The sequence below is a fragment of the Rhinoraja longicauda genome, chromosome 22 (genome assembly GCF_053455715.1).
Source record: "Rhinoraja longicauda isolate Sanriku21f chromosome 22, sRhiLon1.1, whole genome shotgun sequence".
Lineage (NCBI taxonomy): Eukaryota > Metazoa > Chordata > Chondrichthyes > Rajiformes > Arhynchobatidae > Rhinoraja > Rhinoraja longicauda.
The window spans coordinates 33,406,015-33,431,102 of NC_135974.1; the positions used below are offsets into that span (position 1 = coordinate 33,406,015).

The 25,088-nt window shown below is 42.0% G+C and overlaps 1 protein-coding gene across 1 annotated transcript in view; it reads right to left on the bottom strand.

Moving 5' to 3' along the window:
• Window positions 1-2,690: 2,690 nt before the first annotated feature.
• The window catches only part of prpf6 (PRP6 pre-mRNA processing factor 6 homolog (S. cerevisiae)), a 42,772-nt gene continuing 20,374 nt past the window's right edge, over window positions 2,691-25,088 (bottom strand). The window contains exons 12-21 of the mRNA XM_078419087.1: window positions 24,900-25,022; window positions 22,999-23,120; window positions 20,530-20,668; window positions 18,575-18,694; window positions 17,416-17,592; window positions 16,534-16,667; window positions 16,200-16,291; window positions 9,784-9,898; window positions 8,158-8,284; window positions 2,691-3,315 (exon numbers count right to left, since the gene is read on the bottom strand). Of these exons, the coding sequence (XP_078275213.1) occupies window positions 3,163-3,315; window positions 8,158-8,284; window positions 9,784-9,898; window positions 16,200-16,291; window positions 16,534-16,667; window positions 17,416-17,592; window positions 18,575-18,694; window positions 20,530-20,668; window positions 22,999-23,120; window positions 24,900-25,022 (1,302 nt within the window). The 3' untranslated portion in view covers window positions 2,691-3,162. The remainder of the gene's footprint in view (window positions 3,316-8,157; window positions 8,285-9,783; window positions 9,899-16,199; window positions 16,292-16,533; window positions 16,668-17,415; window positions 17,593-18,574; window positions 18,695-20,529; window positions 20,669-22,998; window positions 23,121-24,899; window positions 25,023-25,088) is intronic.

Sequence of the window (25,088 nt, forward strand, 5' to 3'; positions counted from 1 at the left end):
TAGTAGAATCAGGCCATTTGGCCCATCAAGTCTACCCCGCCATTCAATCACAGCTGATCTATCTCTCCTTCCTAACCCCATTCTCCCCATAACCCCTGACACCTGCACTAATCAAGAATCTATCTATTTCTACCTTTAAAATATCCACTGACTAGGCCTCCACTGCCTTCTGTGGCGAAGAATTCCACAGATTCACCACCCTCTGACTAAAGAAAGTTCTCACCTTCCTAAAAGAACATCCTTTAATTCCGAGGCAAAGACCACTAGTCCCAGACTCTCCCACTGGTGGAAACATCCTCTCCACATCTACTCTATCCAAGCCTTTCATTATTCTGTATGTTTCAATTAGGTCCCCCCTCATTCTTCTAAACTCCAGCGAGTACAGATCGACAAATGTCTCATCATAGGCAAACCGGCTTTGGGTCCACGCCTGCTATCGATCACCCGTTCACACCAGTTCTGTTATCCCACTTTCTCATCCACTCCCTACACACTAGGGGCAATTCACAGAGGCCAATTAACCTACAAACCCGCACGTCTTTGGGACACGGGAGGAAACCCACGCATTCAACGTGCAAACTGCACACATGACAGCACCCGAGCTCAGGATCGTACCCGGGTCTCCAGCGCTGAGACAGCAGCTCTACCAGCTGTGCAACTGTGCCGCCGATGTGTAGGTGAGTTGTGGAATCAGGGGAGAATTGATGGGAATGTGGGGAGTATTAAATAGGATTGGTGTAATGGGTGTTTGATGGTGAGCATGAACTCTGGGCAACGGGCCTGTTTTCCTGCAGTCACTGACTGTCTTTTCAAAACATTTTGATACATGATTGAAACCAAGTGTGCAAATGTTATACATCAGAAAGCTATGAAGAATGAGTATCAGAAAAATAGCTCCAGGCTTTTAGGAACACCATCCACAGATCCCCCAGCAATTTGCTGCTGTTCATTTCAAGGTCACCGGGTCTGCATCTTGGCACGACAGTCTTGTGTTGTGGGAGCACCAACAAAAACATGGACACCATCGGTTCAAGCAAATCATCAGCATTGCCCAAGAGACAATTGGAGGTTGGCCTGTAATGCTGCGTTGAAAAACCAAATACTATTAAACTACAGTAAACCTCAAGATTAATCCAAATCCCAAACTAGAGGGCGTGCATAGATTTGCGGTGAGAGGGGAAGGATTTTCAATTCCATTTCTTCCAGGAAACAGTTTAGTTTATTATCACATGTACCGAGGTACAGTGAAAAGTTTTTGTTGCTTCCTAACCAGTCAGTGGAAAGACAATGAAGGAAACATGTTCCCAATGTTGGGGGAGTCCAGAACCAGGGGCCACAGTTTATGAATAAGGGGTAGGCCATTTAGAACGGAGATGAGGAAAAACATTTTCAGTCAGAGTTGTGAATCTGTGGAATTCTCTGCCTCAGAAGGCAGTGGAGGCCAATTCTCTGAATGCATTCAATAGAGAGCTAGATAGAGCTCTTAAGGATAGCGGAATCAGGGGGTATGGGGAGAAGGCAGGAACGGGGTGCTGATTGAGAATGATCAGCCATGATCACATTGAATGGCGGTGCTGGCTCGAAGGGCCTACTCCTGCACCTATTGTCTATAATGCTTGATTACAATCGAGCCATCCATAAATATTGACCGTATAAAGGTCAAAAGGGAATTGTAACCGTGACTATTATATTGCATAGATCCAGAATTTTAGCCCTAGAGCTGAACAGCATGGAAAACAGGCCCTTCGGCCCATCTTGTCCATACCAATCAAGTTAGCATATTGGGCGATTCCCATTTGCCTGGATTTGGCCTACAGCCCCCTCAACCCTTCCTGTCTATATATCAGTCCAAGTCTTTTAAAATTCATAATTGTATTCACTTCTATAGTTTCTTCTGGCAACTCATTCCAGAGAAGGGCTATCCCAGGAAGATGTTGCCTAAAGTCCCTCTTAAATCTCTCCCCTCGCAAGGTTCAGAACCCTCCCCTGGGTCAAAGACTACAAGCGTTCACTTTATCCATGGTATTTATTATTTCCTGTTTTCCATGTTTCCTTACATCCCCATCAGGTAGATCTGCTGCAATTCATCACCACAAAAGACATTTGTAAAGTACTTGCCCTGGCTTGATTTCATAGACATACAGACGCAAGGTACAGGAGGAGGCCATTCGACCCTTTGAGCCAGCACCGCCATGCAATGTGATCATGGCTGATCATCCACAATCAGTACCCTGTTCCTGCCTTCTTCCCATTTCCCTTGATTCCGCTAGCCCTAAGAGCTCTATCTAACTCTCTTTTGAATGCATCCAGTGAATCGGCCTCCACTGCCTTCTGAGGCAGCAATTCCACGGATTCACAATTTCGATATATACCATGGAGCTTCACCTGGTATGGATGCTCTGGATTGGAATAGCGTTGAGGAACAGGGTCATATACTTGAAGATGCTGTGCACTCACTCTGTACCCAGCTGCTGAAACCATCTGCTGACTACAGGCCTATCTCACTCACCCCACGGTGATATTCCAATCACAAGTTACGCAAGTCACAGGTGGGGAGAGGGCACTTAGAATTTAGCTGAAAGCACATGGAAAAAGCCATCAGTATTGCGTGATAGTTCTTTAAAGGACCACGACCTGCATTGCAAACTGCGTAATTAAACAAAAAACCTGCAAGGCCACACACATCCAACGCGTGGTGTGAAAAGCTTCTTTATTAAAAAGTAAACATGCTTACATGTCCTTTGACAGACAATAAAGAAAATTTAAACAACTTGCGCAGACAAAACATTGAAATATTTCACACATTTTCTCTTATCATTTATGTTTTCCATAGCAATAGGATCAATGAAAAAAAAAAAGATATTTAACTTCATAGTTTATATCCTTTAACGTTTAACAGCTCCTACACTAAACAGCATCAAGTTAGCTTTTTGAAATAAAAGTCCCTACTGGTCAATAACACTCATTTCTTTTTTTTAAAGTATCATACACAATGGCAAAAGTTCTTACCCAGCAGAAAATGTGGCAGGAAAGTTGGGATGAATATCATGTAATTAAATTACACTGGGACAGGAAGACAGAGCACAGATTCTGATTTATGCACCAAAGTACTATCGACTATTCCAATAAAAAATATAAACACTAACATCTTGACGCATTCATTTAAAATGTATTTTTTATTTGAGCGGCTACAAGCACAAGAATCTCTCCAATCTTTCTCTGCCAGTTCCTGATGTCCTTGGATACTTCACACCACAGCTCGCCGTGCCTTGGCTCTGCGTTCTCACACCGCCTTCTTACATCCTCATGCTGCTCCTGTGAAGAATGAGACTCCAGTTCAGCAGTGACCAGTGGGGTGCCGCAAGGCTCGGTGCTGGGTCCCCAGGTATTCACAGTATATAAACATAGCACAAAAAGTAAGAAAATTTGTGTTTGGTAGATTATTTCTTTGTTGTAACAATGCTTCTTGGCAATAAATCTTATACCGTTGGAAAGCCTGTCTATTTCCCTTTTAAATGGTGCCACATTTGTAAAGAACATGCATTTGTGGGATGAGCAGCAGAGCTGAGTATATGGGTTGCTCCCATGAAAAAATTGCCAAATCTTCTCTGCCAATGCCAAACAGCTTATTCTGCTGTTGCTATTGACTCTTGTTTTGAGCTTCTGGTACACCCAGGTGCTGACAATCAGGTGCCTGATTGGCACCTGATTGGCAGCATCTGTGAGCATGGGCCCTGCTACAGTGGTCAGTAGGTGTCTGCTCCAAGAATCGGCATGCCATGTTTGACTGATCTGGATAGGGCCCGTGCGATAGGGCAACTTCAAGCTGGTGTTCCGCAAAACCGAATTGCGGCATTATTTGGAGTGAGCCTTAGTACCATCTCCAAAGTGAAGGCCAAGTTCCATATAACGGGGGATGTCAGAGACAGGCCGCGAAGTGGGCGTCCCAAGAAGATGACACCCGAAGAAGACCGTTTCCTCACCCTGTCAGCACTTAGGAACCGTAGGCTGTCTTCTACAGATTTGCAGTCAAGGTTTGCAGGACGATATGGCCGATGGCTCTCTGCCCAGACAATTCGGAACAGACTGCATGCAGCCGATCTCCGGTCTCATAGGGCTGCTAGGAGGCCTGCCATGACTGCCCATCACCGTCAGGCCTGTTTGCGCTGGTGTCGGCAACACGTGCACTGGAACCTGAACATGTGGAGGAACGTTATGTTCAGCGATGAGTCTAGATTCTGCCTACGGCAGTTGGATCATAGGGTCAAAGTGTGGAGAAGACACGGAGAACACTATGCTGATTGCTGCACCGATAGAGTAACATCTTTTGGTGGAGGCAGTGTGATGGTGTGGGGCGGCATCTCCCTCACTGGAAAAACGAGGCTTGTCATCATTGGAGGCAATCTCAATGCAGAGAGATATCGAGATGAGATTCTGCAACCAGTGGCAATCCCATATCTCCACAGTCTGGGACCGAATTCTATCCTCCAAGATGACAATGCTCGCCCCCACAGAGCAGGGTTTCTCAGAGACTACCTCCAGAATTTGGGAGTGGAGAGGATGGAATGGCCTGCCAGCAGTCCTGACCTCAACCCCATTGAACACTTGTGGGATCAGCTTGGGCGTGCTGTTCGTGCCAGAGTGACCAACACAACCACATTGGCTGACTTGCGACAAATGCTGGTTGAAGAATGGGATGCCATCCCACAACAGTGTGTGACAAGGCTGGTGACCAGCATGAGGAGGAGGTGCCAGGCTGTTGCGGCTGTGTATGGTTCTTCCACACGCTACTGAGGCTCCTGTTTATTAAATGAATACATTGTTAAATTGCCAATATGTCTTGTTTCTTCAGACTTCACTCATCCAATCCACCAAACAACACCGAACAAGAGTCAATGGCAGAATAAGCTGTTTGGCATTGGCAGAGATTTGGCAGATTTTTCATGGGCGCAACCCACATACTCAGCTCTGCTGCTCATCCCACAAATGCATGTTCCTTACAAATGTGGCACCATTTAAAAGGGAAATAAACAGGCTTTCCAACGGTATAAGATTTATTGCCAAGAAGCATTGTTACAACAAAGAAATAATCTATCAAACACAAATTTCCTTACTTTTTGTGCTATGTTTATTAACGGTTTAGACGAGGGAATTAAATGTGACATCTCCAAGTTTGCAGATGACACAAAGCTGGGCGGCAGTGTGAGCTGCGAGGAGGATACTATGAGGCTGCAGGGTGACTTGGATAGGTTGGGTGAATAGGCAGATGCAGTATAGACAATAGATGCAGGAATAGGCCATTCGGCCCTTCGAGTCAGCACCGCCATTCACTGTGATCATGGCTGATGTGGATAGGTTGGGTGAGTGGGCAGATGCATGATAATGTGGATAAATGTGAGGTTATCCACTTTGGTGGCAAGAACAAGGCAGCACATTATTATCTGAATGGTGTCAGATTAGGAAAAGGGGAGGTGCAATGAGACCTGGGTGTGCTTGTACATCAGTCACTGAAAGTAAGTTTGCAAATACAACAGGCAGTGAAGAAAGCTAATGGCATGTTGGCCTTCATTGCAAGAGGATTTAAGTTTAGGAGCAAGGAGGTCCTACTGCAGTTGTACAGGGCCCCGGGTGGGACCACACCTGGAGTATTGTGCAATTTTGGTCTCCAAATTTGAGAAAGGACATTATTGCTATTGAGGGAGTGCAGCGTAGGTTCACCAGGTTAATTCCCAGGATGGCGGGACTGACCTAAGATGAAAGAATGGGTCGACTGGGCTTGTATTCACTGGGATTTAGAAGGATGAGAGGGGATCTTATAGAAACATATAAAGTTCTTAAAGGATCGGACAGGCTAGATGCAGGAAAATTGTTCCCAATGTTAGGGGCAGTCCAGAACCAGGGTCACAGTTTAAGAATACGGGGTAGGCCATTTTGGACTGAGATGAGGGAAACAATTTCACCCAAAGAGTTGTGAATTTGGAATTCTCTGCCACAGAAGGCAGTGGAGGCCAATTCACTGGATGTTTTCAAGAGTGTTAGATTTAGCTTTTAGGGCTAAAGGAATCATGGGATATGGGGGAAAAAGCAGGAACGGCCATGATCATATTGAATGGTGGTGCTCGAAGGGCCAAATGACCTGCACCTATGTTTCTATTAGATCACCAGCTTTTTCCTCACACTCAGCGCCGGAGACTCAGGTTCGATCCTGACTACGGGTGCTGTACTGTAAGGAGTTTGTACGTTCTCCCCGTGACCTGCGTGGGTTTTCTCCGAGATCTTCGGTTTCCTCCCACACTCCAAAGACGTACAGGTATGTAGGTTAATTGACTGGGTAAAATGTAAAAATTGTCCCTAGTGTGTGTAGGATAGTGTTAGTGTGCGGGGATCACTGGGCGGTGCGGACTTGGTGGGCCGAAAAGGCCTGTTTCCGCGCTGTATCTGAAATATGAAAAAATATGAAAGAGAAGACGCACTTCTAACACGAGCTTAGGTCTATGGAACCTACAAACATCCAGTAATTAAATCCTCCCAAAACCGAGGTTACAGAGTGCAATAAATTTGAATTTGTTTGTTTCAATCTGTTTTTAAAAAAATAAGCCCGAAGGCTTATTTAGAAAAATCTAATTTTCCCCACCAATAAATCTCTTTGCTGGCAATATCAACTAATTAGAATTCACATTTTAAATTCAATTTTATTCACAAATGTTATATTTGACGTTCAAAATGTAGACGTGGATTACCGATTTATTTAATTTGTTTTTGGGATGTGCCGATCAGCGGCTTCTTAGTGCGATTTAGATTTTTTTTTAGATTTAGAGATACAGCGCGGAAACATGCCCTTCCGCCCACCGAGTCCGCGCCGTCCAGCGATCCCCGCACATTAACACTATCCTACACACACTAGGGACAATTTTTTTAACATTTGCCCAGCCAATTAACCGACAAACCTGTATGTCTTTGGAGTGTGGGAGGAAACCGAAGATCTCGGAGAAAACCCACGCAGGTCACGGGGAGAACGTACAAACTCCGCACAGGCGGCGCCCGTAGTCAGAATCGAACCTGAGTCTCCGGCGCTGCATTCGCTGTAAGGCAGCAACTCTACCGATGCTAAGTATTTATATGAATTTGAAGGACTATATTACTAACACCAATTTTAATTGCATTGTAAAACAGCCAAATGCTGACTGAATAATACTGGCATAATACACTTTCATAAGAGTTGGATGAACTAGTGGCGACACAGTCGCGCAGATGGTAGAGCTGCACCAGGGATCGGGTTCGATCATAACCTCTGTGTGGAGTTTGCACATTCCCCCAGGTGCTCCGGTTTCATCCCACATCCCAAAGATGTTTGGGTTTGTAGGTGAATTGGTCTCTGTAAATTACCCCTAGTGTGTAGGGGGTGCATGAGAAATGGGAAAACATAGAATTAGTGAGAATGGGTGATCAATGGTTGGCGTGGACTTGGTGGGCTGAATGGCCTGTTTCCATGCTGTATCTCAAAACAAAAGGACACAAAGTGCTGGAATAACTCAGCGGGTCAGGCAGCATCTCAGGAGAACATGGATAGGTTACGCTTTAGGTTGAGACCTTTCTTCGGACTGATTGTGTGTGTGGGGGTGAGGAGAAGAATAAAGCTGGAAAAGGGGAGAGGATGACAAAGCTTAGCAGGTAAGGGTCAATATGGGCAAAGGGAGGGGGGGTTAATAGGCAGATGTCCAGAACAAAAGCTAGAGATTATAAAGGACGCGAGACAGGTTTGAAGAGTTGTGGATTATAAAGCCAGAGGGAGGAAAGTTGCAGTGGGGGGGGGGGAATAACGACGACATAGTGGGGGTCCAGATGGGACACAGGGGAGGGGATGGTGGTAGGTGCAAATAGGCGGGATTCCAGGTGGGGAGAGGCAAAAGAAATAAGGGAGACTTTTTCCCTGACTAAACTAATCACAAAACCTTAAGAATACCTTAAAACAGATACACGAATAGGGCAGGTTTGGAGCGGTATGGGCCAAACGCAGGTAGGTGGGACTAGTGTAGATGGGACATGTTGGCCAGTATGGACAAGTTGGACTGAAGGGCCTAATTCCATGCTAAGACTCTAATTCAAGCATGAACTATTAAACTGCCCAGTGGGTGGGTCAATGAGCCGCTGGTTTACCTCAGTGCCGTGCTGCAACTCAAATTTGTAAAACAAAGCCCAAGCATCTCCCAGGTCAGCGTCGATTTTCACAGTCCTGTGGAACCATTCTCTGGCCTTCGTTATCTTACGCTCACTCCAAAACAATCTGAAATACAAATAAAAATTGAAAAGCAAAACAAAAAAAGCCAGCCTTTGTAAATCCTCTGTTCTCCAATTTTCTACAATTACCGAACAGAGAAATTAGTTGCTCTGGCAGTGAAAGGGAGATAGAATGAGCAAATACGATGCATCAGGGACAATGGGGAAGGCAAATCAGAATCATGTATTCCACAGAAATGTAAGTAAGTTTAAATGACAATTATTTTTGGTGTTTTTAAATAGTTTTATGGAATCTTAAAGTCCAATCGAGGAGGGACGTTTGGGGTAAAGGGAGGGAAGGAGGGGATAGATTTGTATTTCCCTGCATTAAGTGATCAAAAGCATCCTTGAGTGTGATAACAAAGAACTGCAGATGCCGGATTATACCAAAGATTGGCAGAATGTGCCGGAAAAGCTCAGCGAGTCAAGCAGCATCTCTGGAGAACGTGGATAGGTGACGATTCATTAACCCTTGAAGTATCTAGCCGTGTACAGATTGCCTGTTATTGTCCGTGTATTGCAACCATTTAGAATACCCTTACCTAGATTTCAATTTTCAAATAATAAAGGTAAATTGTAGATGTTTAAATTGCAAGATTATTTCGTATGAACTGGACATGCATTTCAATTTTTAAAATATACCCTGCTAATTCTGAGCTCCATTTGCACTCCTGTTTAACGATCGCTCAAGCTTAGTCCAAATGTAGAACTATCATCCGACCATTTCCAAATGGATTGAGCTCGTTTCAGGAACAATACTTTGTCAAGTCCATTCAGATTCCATATTTGTGCTGATACTGAACTCGGGTCCAATGACTCATTTTCCCACAATGCCAATTCTGACCATGTGATGATTCATAGCTGAGAGATGCAGCATTGAAACAGGCTCTTCAGTACACCGAGCCCATGCTGACTGTCAATCACCCATTCCCACTAGTTCTACGTTATTTCATTTTCTTGTCCGCTCCCTACACATTAGGGGCAATTAACCTGCACGTCTTTGGGATGTGGGAGGAAACCCATGTGGTCACAGGGAGAACGTGCAAACTCCACACAGCAAGCATCCAAGGTCAGTGCAGTAGCAGTGAGGGGGATAGTGGTACACCATCTGTACCACTACGCCACCTTATTCATGCATCCCCTCTCCCATCAGGCAAGCGGTTCAGAATTGTGAAAACGCACACATCCAGATTCAGGGACAGTTTCTTCCCAGCTGTTATCAGGCAACTGAACCGTCCTATCAACAACTAGAGAGTGGTCCTGAGCTACTATCTACCTCATTGGAGACCCCCGGACTATCTTTAATTGGACTTTATCTGACAATAAACATTATTCCCTTTATCATGTATCTGTACACTGTGGATGGCTCGATTGTAATCGTGTATAGTCTTTCTGCTGACTGATTAGCATGCAACAAAAGCTTTTCACTGTACCTCAGCACATGTGACAATAAACTAAACTATCACATTTATCCCCGCCGGGCAAAAAGACAAAGAGTCAACGTACTTGGCCACCGCCAGGAGGACATGAGGATCATGCTCACATTTTTTCAGAGCATCGACACTTTTGGTCTTTCTTTGTGGTCTTGCTTCCAAGAACACAGCTTCAGCCCAAAGTATTCCTACAAGTGAAACATTCGGACACTCAATGGAACAATGCTATGTATAAAATTAGCAATTCTGGATCTTACAGTATTGGTTACAACAATTTTGGAACATTGCTTTATATATTTACTACTATATCCAACCACCTGTGCCTAAATTCACGCAAAATTGGCACCTCAGGCTTAACGTGGGGGGTTTACTGTCCCAAAATGCAGCGCGTAATTCAAAAAATGTACAAATTAAAACATATACATTTAAATAGGCTTAAATTTGAGTACGCTGTATTTAAAACATACAGCGCGTGAATTAGGCTTTGGTAATAATTTTAAAAGGGCATTATTTCAATAGTGCATAAATCAAACGTGCGTAAAACACAAAATGCCTCTCCTATAATAAAGCAAAGTTGCTAAAATGCTAAATCACAAGGTGGGGAACATTTTGCAATTGTCAAACCGAGCACAATTAAAAAATTATAGAACTGTATAAATCTTACGTGGTTTAACAGGGTGGGACATTTGGAGGTAGAATAATAGGTTAGATCCTAATAAGTTCTCCTAAGATGTACAGGTTTGTAGGTTAATTGGCTTGGGGTAAATGTAAAAAATTGTCCCTAGCATGTGTAGGATAGTGTGTGTGCGGGGATTGCTGATCAGTGTAGACTCAGTGGGCCGAAGGGCCTGTTTCCGCGCTGTATCTCTAAACTAAACGGCAGAGCCCACAGTAAGGGTGTACCTACTACTCTGTTTTTATCTCATTATCTTATAAACTACTACATTCCAGACCGAGAGCCACAAGCAACAATGGTTCTATTCTGAGCAGCCAGGTTAAGGAGGCAGAGTTTTCAGACTCAGACGTTCTAAGTCATAGTGGAGCACGTGACAGTATTGGTTTCTTTGCAACAACCCATGGATTGGCTTGACGAGTGGTATAGGGAAGATTAATGGCAGGAAGAATGCACAAATCTACTTTAATGGAGAATAAATGTTATAACGTGACAGATTAATTAGTTTATTACAGTTTCATATTCTTCAGAGTTAACATTACTGGTTCATTATACTCCATTAGGTAGAACCATAATGGCTCGAACAAAGAAAACTGCAATAAGTTGTGATGCAGTCAGATAATCACTCGGGCAAAAATCAATGGGACCACCGTTTATAAAAAATGACATGATTGGCATCATGCCAACATCCCGAGGCCCATGTTACAACGCAGCAGAAATTAGAATGAGCAATACCAGGACTTGAGGAGCAGGTTCATGCAATGTTTTGGCCAAAAGTGGGATCATGGGTGGGGGAGAGAGAGAGGGGAAATCAAGGAATATTTGCAATTGTTATATGAAAGAGTACAAACACATATTGGGAGGGAGGAAACCATGCTGCCAGCAATTTCTGAAAGCAGCTAAATGCAATACCATTTGCTGGTATTCAGTAATGTAATCAGGTGGGTTTTGTAATGAAAAGAACATGAAAAGTAGAACAATGCTGTCAGGCACGATGCTCTGGTTACAATTTCTAATCTTGTCACATGTGATAAGATTTTCATTCATTCATTCAAATGTGAAAGTCCAGAAGTTACTCTCCAAACTGCCCTGTTCCTTTAAAAGCAGTGCTATATGGATACTTTGCCAAGGGATCTAACATTTACACCCATAGAAAGGGATGAAGCTGCAATATTTTCCTAAAATAACCCAACAAACACACCAAATGGCAAGGGCTTGACAATGACCTGTAGTTTGTGTAATGACAATAAAGGTTTTTTTTTTACATTGGAGCATTAAAGGTTAGGTGAATTTTACTGATACAACATTGCAATTCTTTCCAAACAATCTTTCTGGGACTAAAAATTAACTTGTAGAGTCAGGAAGTCCAGTTCCTTTCTCAATTAATTATCTCTGCATTTTTTAAACCCTTTCTTAAAATAGTTTGTTCTTCCTCCCCAAACAGTTTTACATTTCTTCCTTTCACTACGTGTCAGATCTGACATTGAATTGACTACTATGATTGACCAAGGTTAAGACTGCGCTCCCATTAACAATTTTTCAATCCACTAAGAAATAACAAATTACTTTGTTGATATTCTGTTCACATTGGTCTCTGATCCCTTGAGCAATTCTGTACACTTTGCTAATCGGGGATTGTGCTTAGGCATGGCAATATTCTACTGGATTGTATGTAGGAAAAGAACCTCACAGTGCATTTGCATATCTGACAATAAAGAACCATTCAATCTTTTGTCTCTCTCCAATTAGTTCCAGCACAAAACTTCATAAGCTTAATGTTTTTATTTTCAATACAAATTAAATTTCTTGATTAATACAGGTGTCAGAGGTTATGGGGAGACAGCAGGAGAATGGGGTTAGGAGGGAGAGATAGATCAGCCATCATTGAATGGCAGAGTAGACGATGGGCCGAATGGCCTAATTCTACTCCTACCCCTTATGACCTTCTGACAAATTCTATCCATCAACGATAGACTGGGAAATCACTTAATTTACAGTTGAATATCTACATTTAAACAACATTTTGTTAAAATAGAAAGCTGCCTGTGTATCATGTGGCTACAGCAAATTAATGTCTTGGTGAACAAAGAAAGTCATTCACACTGAACATCTTTGGTCCGTCCATTCAGCTGGACTAATTGTTCTACTCTTTTACGTAGCCTTTTAATTATTATTCCCTCCATAAATGTTAGTCAACTATGATCAGAAATAGATAGAAATTTTTTCCAAACCTTTAAAGGGTGATTTCTCGGGTTTCACTAATTGGATGCTATTAGTACATAACATGTTAGTCATATATTTAAATATATAAACTTATATAAACTTTTGCTGTACCTATGTGACGCGACCCAGCTACTGCACTTTCTGCCAATCCCCTCATTTTCAACTTTTCATAATCCTACTTATTTTTAAAGAAGAGATAAGCAAGCAGGCTAAACAATAAAATTGTTCTAACATTAGTATGGCAGCTGTGGGCTCAGGTGACAGGCTAATTGAAAAATCCAAAATGCAAATTAAATCTCTAAATTAATTCTACTGCAATTAAACTTTAACACAAACATCGATTTAAACAAACCTGAACGAATGCTCATAGTGTTAACTGATATCGCTGCTTCCCAAGCATCAGCCTAAATAAATATTGGCCCACACATTAAAAACTCCAAATGGGTCACTTACTATGGGAGTTTTTGAATGCGGGACCTTGATTGATCACTGTAAACACGTTGCTTCACTCATATTAAATTACACGCAGCAAGAGCAAACCAAATCTCTAAAGGAAATGAAAGAAAACCTCTCTCAAATGCAACCAAGTGTAACAAGCTATTTCACATAATGACATGGTAAAGTGAACAAATTGCCAAGCTAACTGGATACGCTCATATTATTTCACTGCAAGGCCAAAATATAAACTGAATCAGTTCACGAGGATCAAATTTCACAATTTAAAAATATCAAGTTCGTTTTGCCAACTAAAATTTGAACCTAGGTGTTGTTGTTGAGTGCCTGTTTTTTAAAATGTGTCTATTTTCCTGGATGAGGAAATCTGATTTGCTTTTATTGCAGTTTAACCATTCTTATACACTCTTTAGACTTTATTTTACCCGTTGGAGATAAAGCATGGAAACAGGCCCTTCAGCAACCCATTGATCACCCTGTACACCAGCTCTAACCTACACATTACGGTAGACAATTTACAATTTTGCAGAAGTCAATCAACCTACAAACCTGTACGTTTTTGGAGTTTGTGAGGAAACCGGAGCACCCGGAGAAAACCCACGTGGTCACAGTGAGAACGTACAAACTCTGTACAGATTGCACCCACAGTCGGGATCGAACCCGGGTCTCAAGCACTGTAAGGCAGCAACTCTACCGCTGCGCCACTTTTCTGTCCCAAGAGAAACTAAAATGTGTAACAACCTCCATTTATAATATGCCACCAGAAAGTACTTTGGTAGCAAGAATGGGAAAAGGCAACACAAACTAAACGGACAACAGTTCTACAACTGGTGTAAGAAATAGGAGATCTGGGGATAAATACGCATGTTTCACCAAAGATGATGGCACAGGTTGAGAAAGTGGTTGGAAGAACAAGGAAGTCAGGCTACAATTGGGAGCAGTTTGTTTAGTTCTGGGCATCACAGTTTAGGAGAGTAAGAGGTTTTGAGAGAAACAATGAACTCAAAGATTCCAGCGATTAAGTGCTGGAATAACTCCACAGACCAGGCTGCATCTCTGGATAAACATGGAAAGATGACAATAGACAATAGACAATAGGTGCAGGAGTAGGCCATTCAGCCCTTCGAGCCAGCACCGCCATTCAATGCGATCATGGCTGATCACTCTCAATCAGTACCCCGTTCCTGCCTTCTCCCCATACCCCCTCACTCCGCTATCCTTAAGAGCTCTATCCAGCTCTCTCTTGAAAGCATCCAACGAACTGGCCTCCACTGCCTTCTGAGGCAGAGAATTCCACACCTTCACCACCCTCTGACTGAAAAAGTTCTTCCTCATCTCCGTTCTAAATGGCCTACCCCTTATTCTCAAACTGTGGCCCCTTGTTCTGGACTCCCCCAACATTGGGAACATGTTATCTGCCTCTAATGTGTCCAATCCCCTAATTATCTTATATGCATCAATAAGATCCCCCCCTCATCCTTCTAAATTCCAGTGTATACAAGCCCAATCGCTCCAGCCTTTCAACATACGACAGTCCCGCCATTCCGGGAATTAACCTAGTGAACCTACGCTGCACGCCCTCCATAGCAAGAATATCCTTCCTCAAATTTGGAGACCAAAACTGCACACAGTACTCCAGGTGCGGTCTCACCAGGGCCCGGTACAACTGTAGAAGGACCTCTTTGCTCCTATACTGGTTGGAACCCTTCTTCGGACTAGTTTAGTTTTAGTAAAGAATTATTGCAGGTCAGTGAAATACTTGTTCTCCAGTCAAATCAGTCTATACACAAGCACAGTAGATCCTCTTCTGGAACAGCATGCAGAGTCGCCAAGTTCTGGCGCCATCTTGCCTTGCAATTCCGTTATTTATTAAAATTATATAAAGCATGCCTGAAAACCCCACAGAAAGCTTTTGTATCACCTTCTATGCAGGTTCACATTTTTAATTCATGGCCTGTAAAAAGGTCGTTAGAGAAATTGAAAATTGTCCACAAGAATTCTTCAACTGCTGGATTGCATTCGAGTTAGTAAACAAGGGGAGGTTCATACCAAAGAGGTCACAAACTCTTTGTGGGTAGCAGTTTTGGTGTTAATTTCTATGGCAGCCCTAAAACACCGACCACATTTTTCTTTCTAAAAGACTGTTCCTTTGATGAACTTTGATCTCCCCCTCCTCCCTCTACCGCCCCCAACCCCCCAAAATGTGGATTAACGCATGCTACCAAGAATATATATTTTTAGCCGTGCGTGAAGTAAGTATTATTGCAAATACCGTTCTGCTGCCAGGTGTTATAGTGCAGATTCAATGATTGCAACCTCTCACTTCAATTAACCTCTCACAAATTACCAGTTTCACATTTCAACTGTTCCAGAGGGAAATGGCAAAGGAAAATAGGTTCTGCCACTGATGGAATTTGCAAAAATTGTACAAGATTTTCACCAATTATGGCAACTTTTGTTGGTTACATGTCCACTATTCTGACCGCAGGAGTCAGCAAACTCCACCGTGCAACTATTAATACAAATATATGGATAATACTCTGAAATCTAAGTAAACAGGGAAGATCAGGCTTCACAACAATGTCAATAATTTACATAAGCAGACATGTTTAGTTATGTTTAATTTAGTTTAGAGATACTGCGTGGAAACAGGTCCTTCGGCCCACCAAGTCCGCGTCGACCAGCGATCCCTGTACACAAGGTATTTATTCACAAAATGCTGGAGTAACTCAGCAGGTCAGGCAGCATCTCAGGAGAGAAGGAATGGGCGACGTTTTGGGTCGGGACCCTTCTTCAGACTACCTGTACACAAGGGACAAGTTTCAATTTCTACCGAAGCCAATTAACCTACAAACCTGTACACCTTTGGAGTGTGGGAGGAAACCGGAGCACCCGGAGAAAACACACGCAGTCACAAGGAGAACATACAAACTCTAGTCATCATTGGGTTTTAGAATAAGCATTAGTGACACGTGTGACATTATTTAGACAGTGTTTGCTCTCTTCTATATGTAAATATATTTGTTAAAACAAAATGGAAGCAAACTAACATACCAAAATGATAATTAGTTTTCATGTGTTTATTAAATGAAAGCACCCGGTAATCTGTGTAAACATTGATGTACTTTTAAATAACCTACCAGAGTTTGAACATTCTTGAAGAGCCTTTGCCATTAATGTATTTGAAATATTCTTCAAGCCGGCCCTATATTCCAATCTTACAGATTCCAACCTGGTAAAATATAAATATAAATATTTTACAGGAAATTATTCAGTAAATAAGCCCCAGAAAAACAAAGGCGTAAGTAAATGAAATGGTGTAAGCAAAAAAAAAAAAGCAATCTGTTTTTAATTGAATATTTTAAACAGAAGCAACTTAAGGCCCCATTCCACTATTTTACTAAAGTGTGTTATATCACGCAGGCATCTGCCACTGTCGTGTTGCCAATTAAAATCTCATGTTGTTTTTCATACCATAACTCCGGGTTCTGTGGGTTTTTCAGGCGTGCTTTCTCCAGTATGGCTCGAGCTCTTGTAAGGTTGCCAGCCTTCTCTTCAAGTCTGGACAGAAGCAACCAAAGGGGGCTGGAATGGGGGCATTTCTTTAACTGTGTATAAAACACACACAATACATTATTTCATGGACTTTTCACATATGTATGCAAGCAACATAAGTTTAATGGTTTTTAGAGATACTGCATGGAATCTAGAGATACAGCATGGAAGCAGACCCTTCCCCCCCTCCCCCAGTCCACGACGATCATTGATCACACGTTCAATGGTTCTTCCATGTTCTTTTTAAATAGCTTACTCATGTATAAGTCGCCATATTCTGGCGCCATTTACACAAAGAAAAATTCCAAAGTTGGGTCCACATGCTGGATGCACTGGCACGGCCCCCGATCCAGGTAAGCCCCAGGCTGCTGCAGGGCCTCCATCACAGTCAACTGTCTCAGCCCACATGCTCCGTTATCTCACTTTTTCATCCACTTTCGACACACTATGGACAATTTACGGTGATCAATTAACCGATAAACCCGCACGTCTTCGGGACGTGTTAAGAAAACCAGAGCACGCAGGGAAAATCTGTGCCCTCACAAGAAGAGCCTGCAAACTCCACGCAGGCATCACCTGAGGTCTGGATCAAACCTGGGTCTCTGGTGCTGTGAGGCAGCAGCTCTCCCGGCAGCACCACTATGCCACCCAATATTGAAAAAAACCCCAATCCGGATTAAGGGAGCGAACTTAACACGGGTTTAGAAAAAGATTGAGATGATGAGTTTGTGTAGATGTAAAGATTTCTGGTAAATATTTTTTTAAATGATGGTACATTTAATGGCTACAAATCATACATACCCCTTGATTGTAAGATTCACGAGCCTTCTCTGCATTTTCAACCTGGTCTTCAATTTGTCCTTTCATCATCCATAACTTCGGAAAGTCTTCGTAATGTTTAAGTGCTTCATCACACAACTCCTGTGCACGAGGAATGTCTCCCAACACCCATTCCAATTTCACAGATTTCATGAAAACCTACAACGTGCATTAGAATCACCAGAAATTACTCCTTTATTTCAGATAAAAGAGGAAAACATCGACATAATTAGCATGCACCGACCGGCCGACTGGAAACCAAACAGTGGATCACTTGGCCTGTAATCGCCATGTTCCGAAAATTTTTATTGGGATCAATTCTTTGCTGGGCGACATGAAAAACGATGGAAGGTTAGTCTTAGTTTAGAGAGAGAGCGTGGAAGCAGGCACTTCGGCCCACCGAGTCCACAGCGATCACCCCGTAACACCAGTAATACCCTGCACACTAGGGACAATTTACAGAAGCCAATTAACCTACAAATCTGTACGTCTTTAGAATGTGGGAGGAAACCAGAGTACCTGGAGAAAACCCACACGGTCACAGGGAGAACGTACAAACTCCGTACAAATAGCACCCGTAGTCAGGATTGAACCCAGGTCTCTGGCGTTGTAAGGCAGCAACTCTACAGCTGCGCCACAGAGCCGTGCGGCCCCGTTGGGCTTTAGAATAAACGTTAGTGATATGTGTGACATTATTTACATTATTCTTGATCTTGTTTGTGTAAAATCAACTATTATTCCTTGCTCGAGCATGGACACAACACCTTGCTGTTGGTAAAAGGCAGGATGTGTCTGGAACTCCCGTGCATGCACTGACAAGTACACAAGTCCCAAAATTAATCAGCAATCACTGGCACCATGTATTTCAATTTACGTCACTGCTGGCTTCCCTCTAATATCCAGGGGCTGATTCCTGTGATGGTGGTGGGGATAGAGGGTTGGAAGGGTGAAAAGAAAAGTTGGGGCAGTGGCTAGAGGAATGGCTTTTGGATTAGTGGCAGGTTAGAGTCATAGGGCAACGAAACAGACCCTTTGACCCAACTCTTCTATGCCGACCAAAATGCCCCATCCAAGCTTGCCGCATTTGCCCGCTTTTGACCCGCATATCTTTAAGCATTTCTCATCCACGACATTAACTTACTCTCGCTGTCGGAGCACTGCTCCGAGCTTTAGCCAGAAGTCTTCGAGCTCTTTCATACTCGTTGTTCTCAGACTCCAATTTAACAGCTGCCAACCAAATCTCTTCACTGTTAGGGTTAGCCTAATACATCACAAAAATGTAAAGCGCATTAGAAATATGTTTAGGCAAAAAAACTGCAGGTGTTGGTTTAAATCGAAGGTAGACACAAAATGCTGAGGTAATTCAGCGGGTCAGGCAGCATCTCGGGACTGTGTCCCACCCCCTCCCCTGACATCTGTCTGAAGAAGGGTCTCGACCCGAAATGTCACCCATTCCTTCTCTCCCAAGATGCTGCCTGACCCGCTGAGTTACTCCAGCATTTTGTGTCTACCGTAGAAATATGTTTACTACATACATTAATATTTCACTCAACCTTTGTAGCTGAACCAATTCTTTTTAATCACTTTAAATAAACAATTTAATGTCTCAACTTTTCTTAGAAATGTCTCAAGTACTTTAAATATAATTAATTTAAAGGGAAGTTATTTAACTGCTGGCAAAAAACACACATCATTTTATTACTCTTATCTGTATATACAAAATAAATTAGACAATTCTGTGAACAAGAGCCACAGCAAATTCACACTTATCCAAATATCCATAATCTGCTTCAAAATATCTCTGAATTTCTTTTTCATTCAAAATTTAAATTCAGGTTAACCACCAGTTTAGTTTAGTTTATATATACAGCATGGAAACAGGCCCTTCAACTCACAGAGTCCATGCTGGCCATCAATCACCCATTCACACTAGCTCTATGTTATCTTACTTTCATATTTAGATGAGGGAATTAAATGTAACAATTAAGATGAGGGAATTAAATTAAATGTAACATCTCCAAGTTTGCAGATGGACACAAAAGCTGAGCTGCGAGGAGGATGCTGTGACTCTACAGGGTGACTTGGATAGGTTGGGTGAGTGGGAAGATGCATGGCAGATGCAGTATAATGTGGATAAATGTGAGGTTATCCACTTTGGTGGCAAGAACAAGGCAGCACATTATTATCTGAATGGGTCAGATTAGAAAAAGGGGAGGTGCAACGAGACCTGGGTGTGCTTGTACATCAGTTACTGAAAGTAAGCATGCAGGTACAGCAGGCAATGAAGAAATCTAATGGCATGTTGGCCTTCATTGCGAGAGGATTTGAGTTTAGGAGCAAGGAGGTCCTACTGCAGTTGTACAGGGCCCTGGTGAGACCGCACCTGGAGTATTGTGTGCAATTTTGGTCTCCTAATTTGAGGAAGAACATTATTGCTTTTGAGGGAGTACAGCGTAGGTTCACAGGTTAATTCCCGGGATGGCGGGACTGACATATGATGACAGAATGGGTCGACTGGGCTTGTACTCACTGGAATTTAGAAGGAGAGGGGATCTTATAGAAACATGTAAAATTCTTAAGGAATTGGAGAGGCTAGATGCAGGAAAAATGTTCCCGATGTTGGGAGAGTCCAGAACCTTGGGGGGGGGGTCACTGTTTAACCACAAGGGGTAGGACATTTAGGACTGAGATGAGGAAAAACATTTTTACCCAGAGTTGTGAATCTTTGAAATTCTCTTCCACAGAAGGCAGTGGATGCCAATTCACTGGATGTTTTCAAGAGAGTGTTAGATTTAGCTCTTCGGGCTAAAGGAATCAACGGATATGGGGGAAAAGCAGGAATGGGGTACTGATTTTAGATAATCAGCTATGATCATATTGAATGGCGGTGCTGGCTCGAAAGGCTGAATGGCCTACCCCTGCACCTATTTTTCTATGTTTCTGTTTCTATATCCACTCCCTGGACAGCAGGGGCAATTTTACAGAGGCCAATTAACCTACAAAAGCCACATGTCAATGAGATGTGGGAGCACTGGTACAAACTTCACACTGGGTCTCACATTTTCACCAAAGACATTAATTTTCACCCAGACTGACCTGAAAAGCAAGGGCAAGAATACTTCTGGCTGCGGGAACATCTCCAGCTAACCACTTGGACTTGGCACCCATTAACCAAAGAACTTCTGCTTTTGGACAGTGAGCCACAGCCCTCTGCAAAAGACCTTCCAAGGATTCCCTGAAAAAATATATATATAATTCCTCTCATGGTCAATCCAAGAAAACTCACACAATATTCATAGAGTCATATAGCATGGAAACAGACCCTACAGCCTAACTTGTCAACGCCGGCCAACATGTCCCATCTACACTTATCCCACCTGCCTACGTTTGGCCCTTATGCCTCTGAACCTATCCTATCTATGTACCTATCTAAATGCTTCTTAAAGGCTGTGATGGTCCCAACCTCAACTGCCTCATCCAGGAGCTCGTTCCATACACCCACCACCCTTTGAGTAAATACATTACCCCTCAGGTTCCTATTAAATCACGATAGACATTATTCCAATCGTCTTGTGTGCAGTTTCCTACACTTTTACTGGATTAAAATTCATTTACATCTTATACCCATGCAATAATTATGTAGACAATTAATTTGATACACGCCATCATAATCACTTATAACCTGCTCCCTCCACATATATTTTGAATATATCAATGTGACACAGTCCCAATCTGTCCCAATCCTTCATAAAGCAATCGAGCACAGAAACATCCCTTCTGCCCATCTTGTCCATGCCGACCAAGATGCCCTATCTAAGAGAGTCCCATTTGTCTGCATATGGCCCATGCCACTCTAAATCTTTCTTATTCAATTCCTCCCAAATATTTTTTTAGCCAAAAGGTTTAAAGATATAATCAATGCTCATAACATTTCTTGCTGAGCCATTCATATCATTAAGTGTAGGAAGGAACTGCAGATGCTGGTTTAAGCCGAAGATAGACACAAATTGCTGGAGTAACTCAGCGGGACGGGCAACATCTCTAGAGAGAAGCAATGAGTGACGTTTCGGGTCCAGACCCTTCTTCAGACTAGGGTCTGAAACGTCACCCATTCCTTCTCTCCATAACATTAAGCAGTTGTTAGAAATGTGATTGTGTACTGACAATTTTCATGATAATGAAATACAACTAATGCAAACTAACCCGTACACTCAATCATTTATTAACTTTGATTCCTAACATCCAGAGGCATAGGTTTTTTTTGTGCTAATTATCAATGTTAGAAATGTGTAATAAAACCAAAAGGAAGAACAATGCACGACTGTCCAGATTTTTAACAAAGTCAAAGTTGCATGAACATTTTCCCCAAGGACTGTGTATTATTTATTAAATAGATATTAAGCTCTAAAGGTAATCTCAAGGTATCAAGTGTAAAAATGGCAGAGCATATCCACGTGCTGGATCACCCAGATCAAATTCCACGGTAAATTAAACGGATTGCCTAATATTGTACAGCTTTATACGAACCAAACAATTACGACCCATTACAAACCAAAATTATTAAATGGACTACCTTGGAAGGGACACCTGTCTAAACTATCTCATAAGATATTTGCTATTCTACACCAGGGCTTGTCATTGAACCGAGGCAAAGTCAAAAGGGTGAAAAAGGAATGCAAGGAAGTTTCTTCCCTGACTTTTAAGTTGTGAAACTGTTTCATCTAAATTAAAGGTGGATGACACATGAAAATTAGAAAAAAATGGATTTAGAACAAGCATTTAATTCTCCTGGGAAGAGTGATGTACATCCCAGGTCAAATTATCACAAGAATCAATAAAACTTGATGCTGAAAATCTGAAAAACAAGAAACGCTGCTGGAAGCAGCTCTGGAAAGAAAATAATGTTTCAAGTCACAGATATTTCATCTAAACACATTGTTCTTCCCTTCAGGAGTAAACTACCATGGACTGATTTGCAGCGAATTATGAATGAGAAACGGCAAAAGGAAACATAAAAGGAAAATATAGAGAATGAAGAACTCCATTTCAAAAGTGCTTAAATCACTTCACTGTAGGCCAATCAAGATTTACAATGGTAATCAAGATAGACAATAGACAATAGGTGCAGGAGGAGGCCATTCGGCCCTTCGAATGTGATCATGACTGATCATTCTCAATCAGTACCCCGTTCCTGCCTTCTCCCCATACCCCCTGACTCCGCTATCCTTAAGAGCTCTATCCAGCTCTCTCTTGAATGCATTCAGATAATTGGTAATGGTAGCAATGGACAATGGTAACAATTTTACTTCCTTCTACTTTATTTTCATGCAAAAACAACATTTGGATTTAATCTGTAAATGATAGTTAAGTAGCCTAACAAAGCATCTCAGACTACAAATCCAGTTTGAAGAAGGCTCCTGACCGAAAACTTCACCTATCTATGTTTTCCAGAGATGCTGCCTGACCCGCTGAGTTACTCCAGCATTTTGTGCCTTAATGAGGTTAATTTCTGATGAAGCTCGCCAAGCGCAACGGTGCTGGTATTATACTTCAACTTCATTGTACCTGGTGCCGTAATTCTTTTCAAAGTAGGCAGCTCGTAACCACACGCTCTTTTTGCTTGGGAAGACCTGGAGCGAGTGAGCATAGATAGCTCGTGCACATTCAAGAGCTCCGTGGGAAATGCACTAAGAAATGAAACAATAAAAAGACGGAAACAAATTACATTGTGAAAATCAGAATCTGATATATTTTTTGGAACAAATAGGCGTGGAACTATTTACAAAACTAAAAATATAACGGGTTGAACCATTAATCATTTCCTACTGCTAAAACGAAACATTTTCTACTGCTGAACTCTAGTCATATTAAAACAACCAAAATCATACTTAATACACTATAATTTACATTTATCAACAAATAACCCGATGGAGACAATTTCCACTGCTTTAACTTACTATGCACATGGATGTGCAGGGAATGGTGGAATATGGTTCATGTGCAGGTAGATGAGATGAGTTTAGTTTATTGTCACATGTACTGAGGTACAGTGAAGCTTTTTGTTGCTTGCTAACCAGTCAGTGGAAAGACAATACATGATTAGAATCAGTAGATAGGACTGTGGTGGCATTTGTGTACTGCCGAGGTGAGGTCTGCTGTGTGATTTTACCAGGATGTATGCAAAACAAAGCATTTCACTGTACCTAGGAACATGTGAGAATAAAGTATCATAGAATTATTGGCAAGGGCTTGGCTTGGCATGATGTTCAGCACATACATTGTGGGCTGAAGGACCGTTCTTGCTCTGTACTTTTCCATGTTCTATTATTCATGTCGGAGAACCCGGTTCATTCCAGTAAATTAACATCACACTGCTGTGTGGACATTTGTTACTGACATATGCGGGAACCATACATCCAGTCAAATCTGCACCAACTCTGGGAATGATATGAAACCGAACCCACCTTTTCCATTCTTTCCACTTGTTTCCGTCTCTGTTTTAAGTACTTATCTGAATTTTCCCTAAAAGACTTTCTCCACCTCAACCATTCCCTGTTTGGAATATTCTCTGATGTAGTAAACGGTTTACTTAATGTCTCCACTTTCGTTATTCCACAACCAGAAAGCCAATGCATATGAGGAAAACATTTTGGTAATAGTGATAACAATATCAATTTGATATGATGCTTTTTTGAATTCTCTTTCCTCCTTACTGCAGAGGGAGATCACAACCGTGGTTTGAAATTTAAGATGTAGATTTTGAAGAAGTGAAAATCAATTTGAATGCAGTAAACAAAACTGATCAATTAATGGATAATCCCTAGTGCACACTGATGCAAAGGCTCCACATGAATGATTTGGTTTGTCCTTTCAAACAGATTTAAAACAGATGTAGGACATACACGACAACTTCTATCATGACCCATCAATGATATAACAAGCACAAATGGCACCTTTCAAACAGTGTAATAGTAAATTTAAACGGTAATACAGACACTCCCCGACTTGCTTGTAAACAAATGAAGTATAAACTGCAAGAAACTGAGAGACCAGCATACCTGCAATGGAAATTCAAACCAACAAAAATAGGGTTTCAAGAAGCATCAAATTCATACTAAGATCAAGAAAGTCAAGAGTGTTTTATTGTCATGTCCTAGTAAAGAACAATGAAATTTTTACTTGTAGAAGCGTAACAAGTTTGTAAACACACTACTCAAGAAATAAGGTGTTAAGAGAATTTAAAAATGCACCATATCTAATAGGCAATGTTTTATGCATATACGGTAATGTGATCATGAGCTTAAAGACGGAAAAAGATAAGATTATTATGGGAATAAGAAAACTGTATGGGTATTCTTATACAAGTAAAAAATCTTTGCACTTCAGTCACCAGGAAAAATAAAGCATTCCATGAATCTTAATGTTCCCTTTTAGGTGTAATTTTCTACAAAAACCTTCACACTTACACTTTCTGCATCCTCCATCCAAGCATGCTTTCGATCCTCCTCTTCAATGCCGATTCCAATAACAGCTCGAATGATCGCCTGACAAGTGGCAACACTGCCCGCCCTGTCACATTCTTCAGCATCCTTCAAAGGGAAAGGACCAAAGATTACATTACGCAAAGATGTTCGACAACGACAAAAGCACCAGAT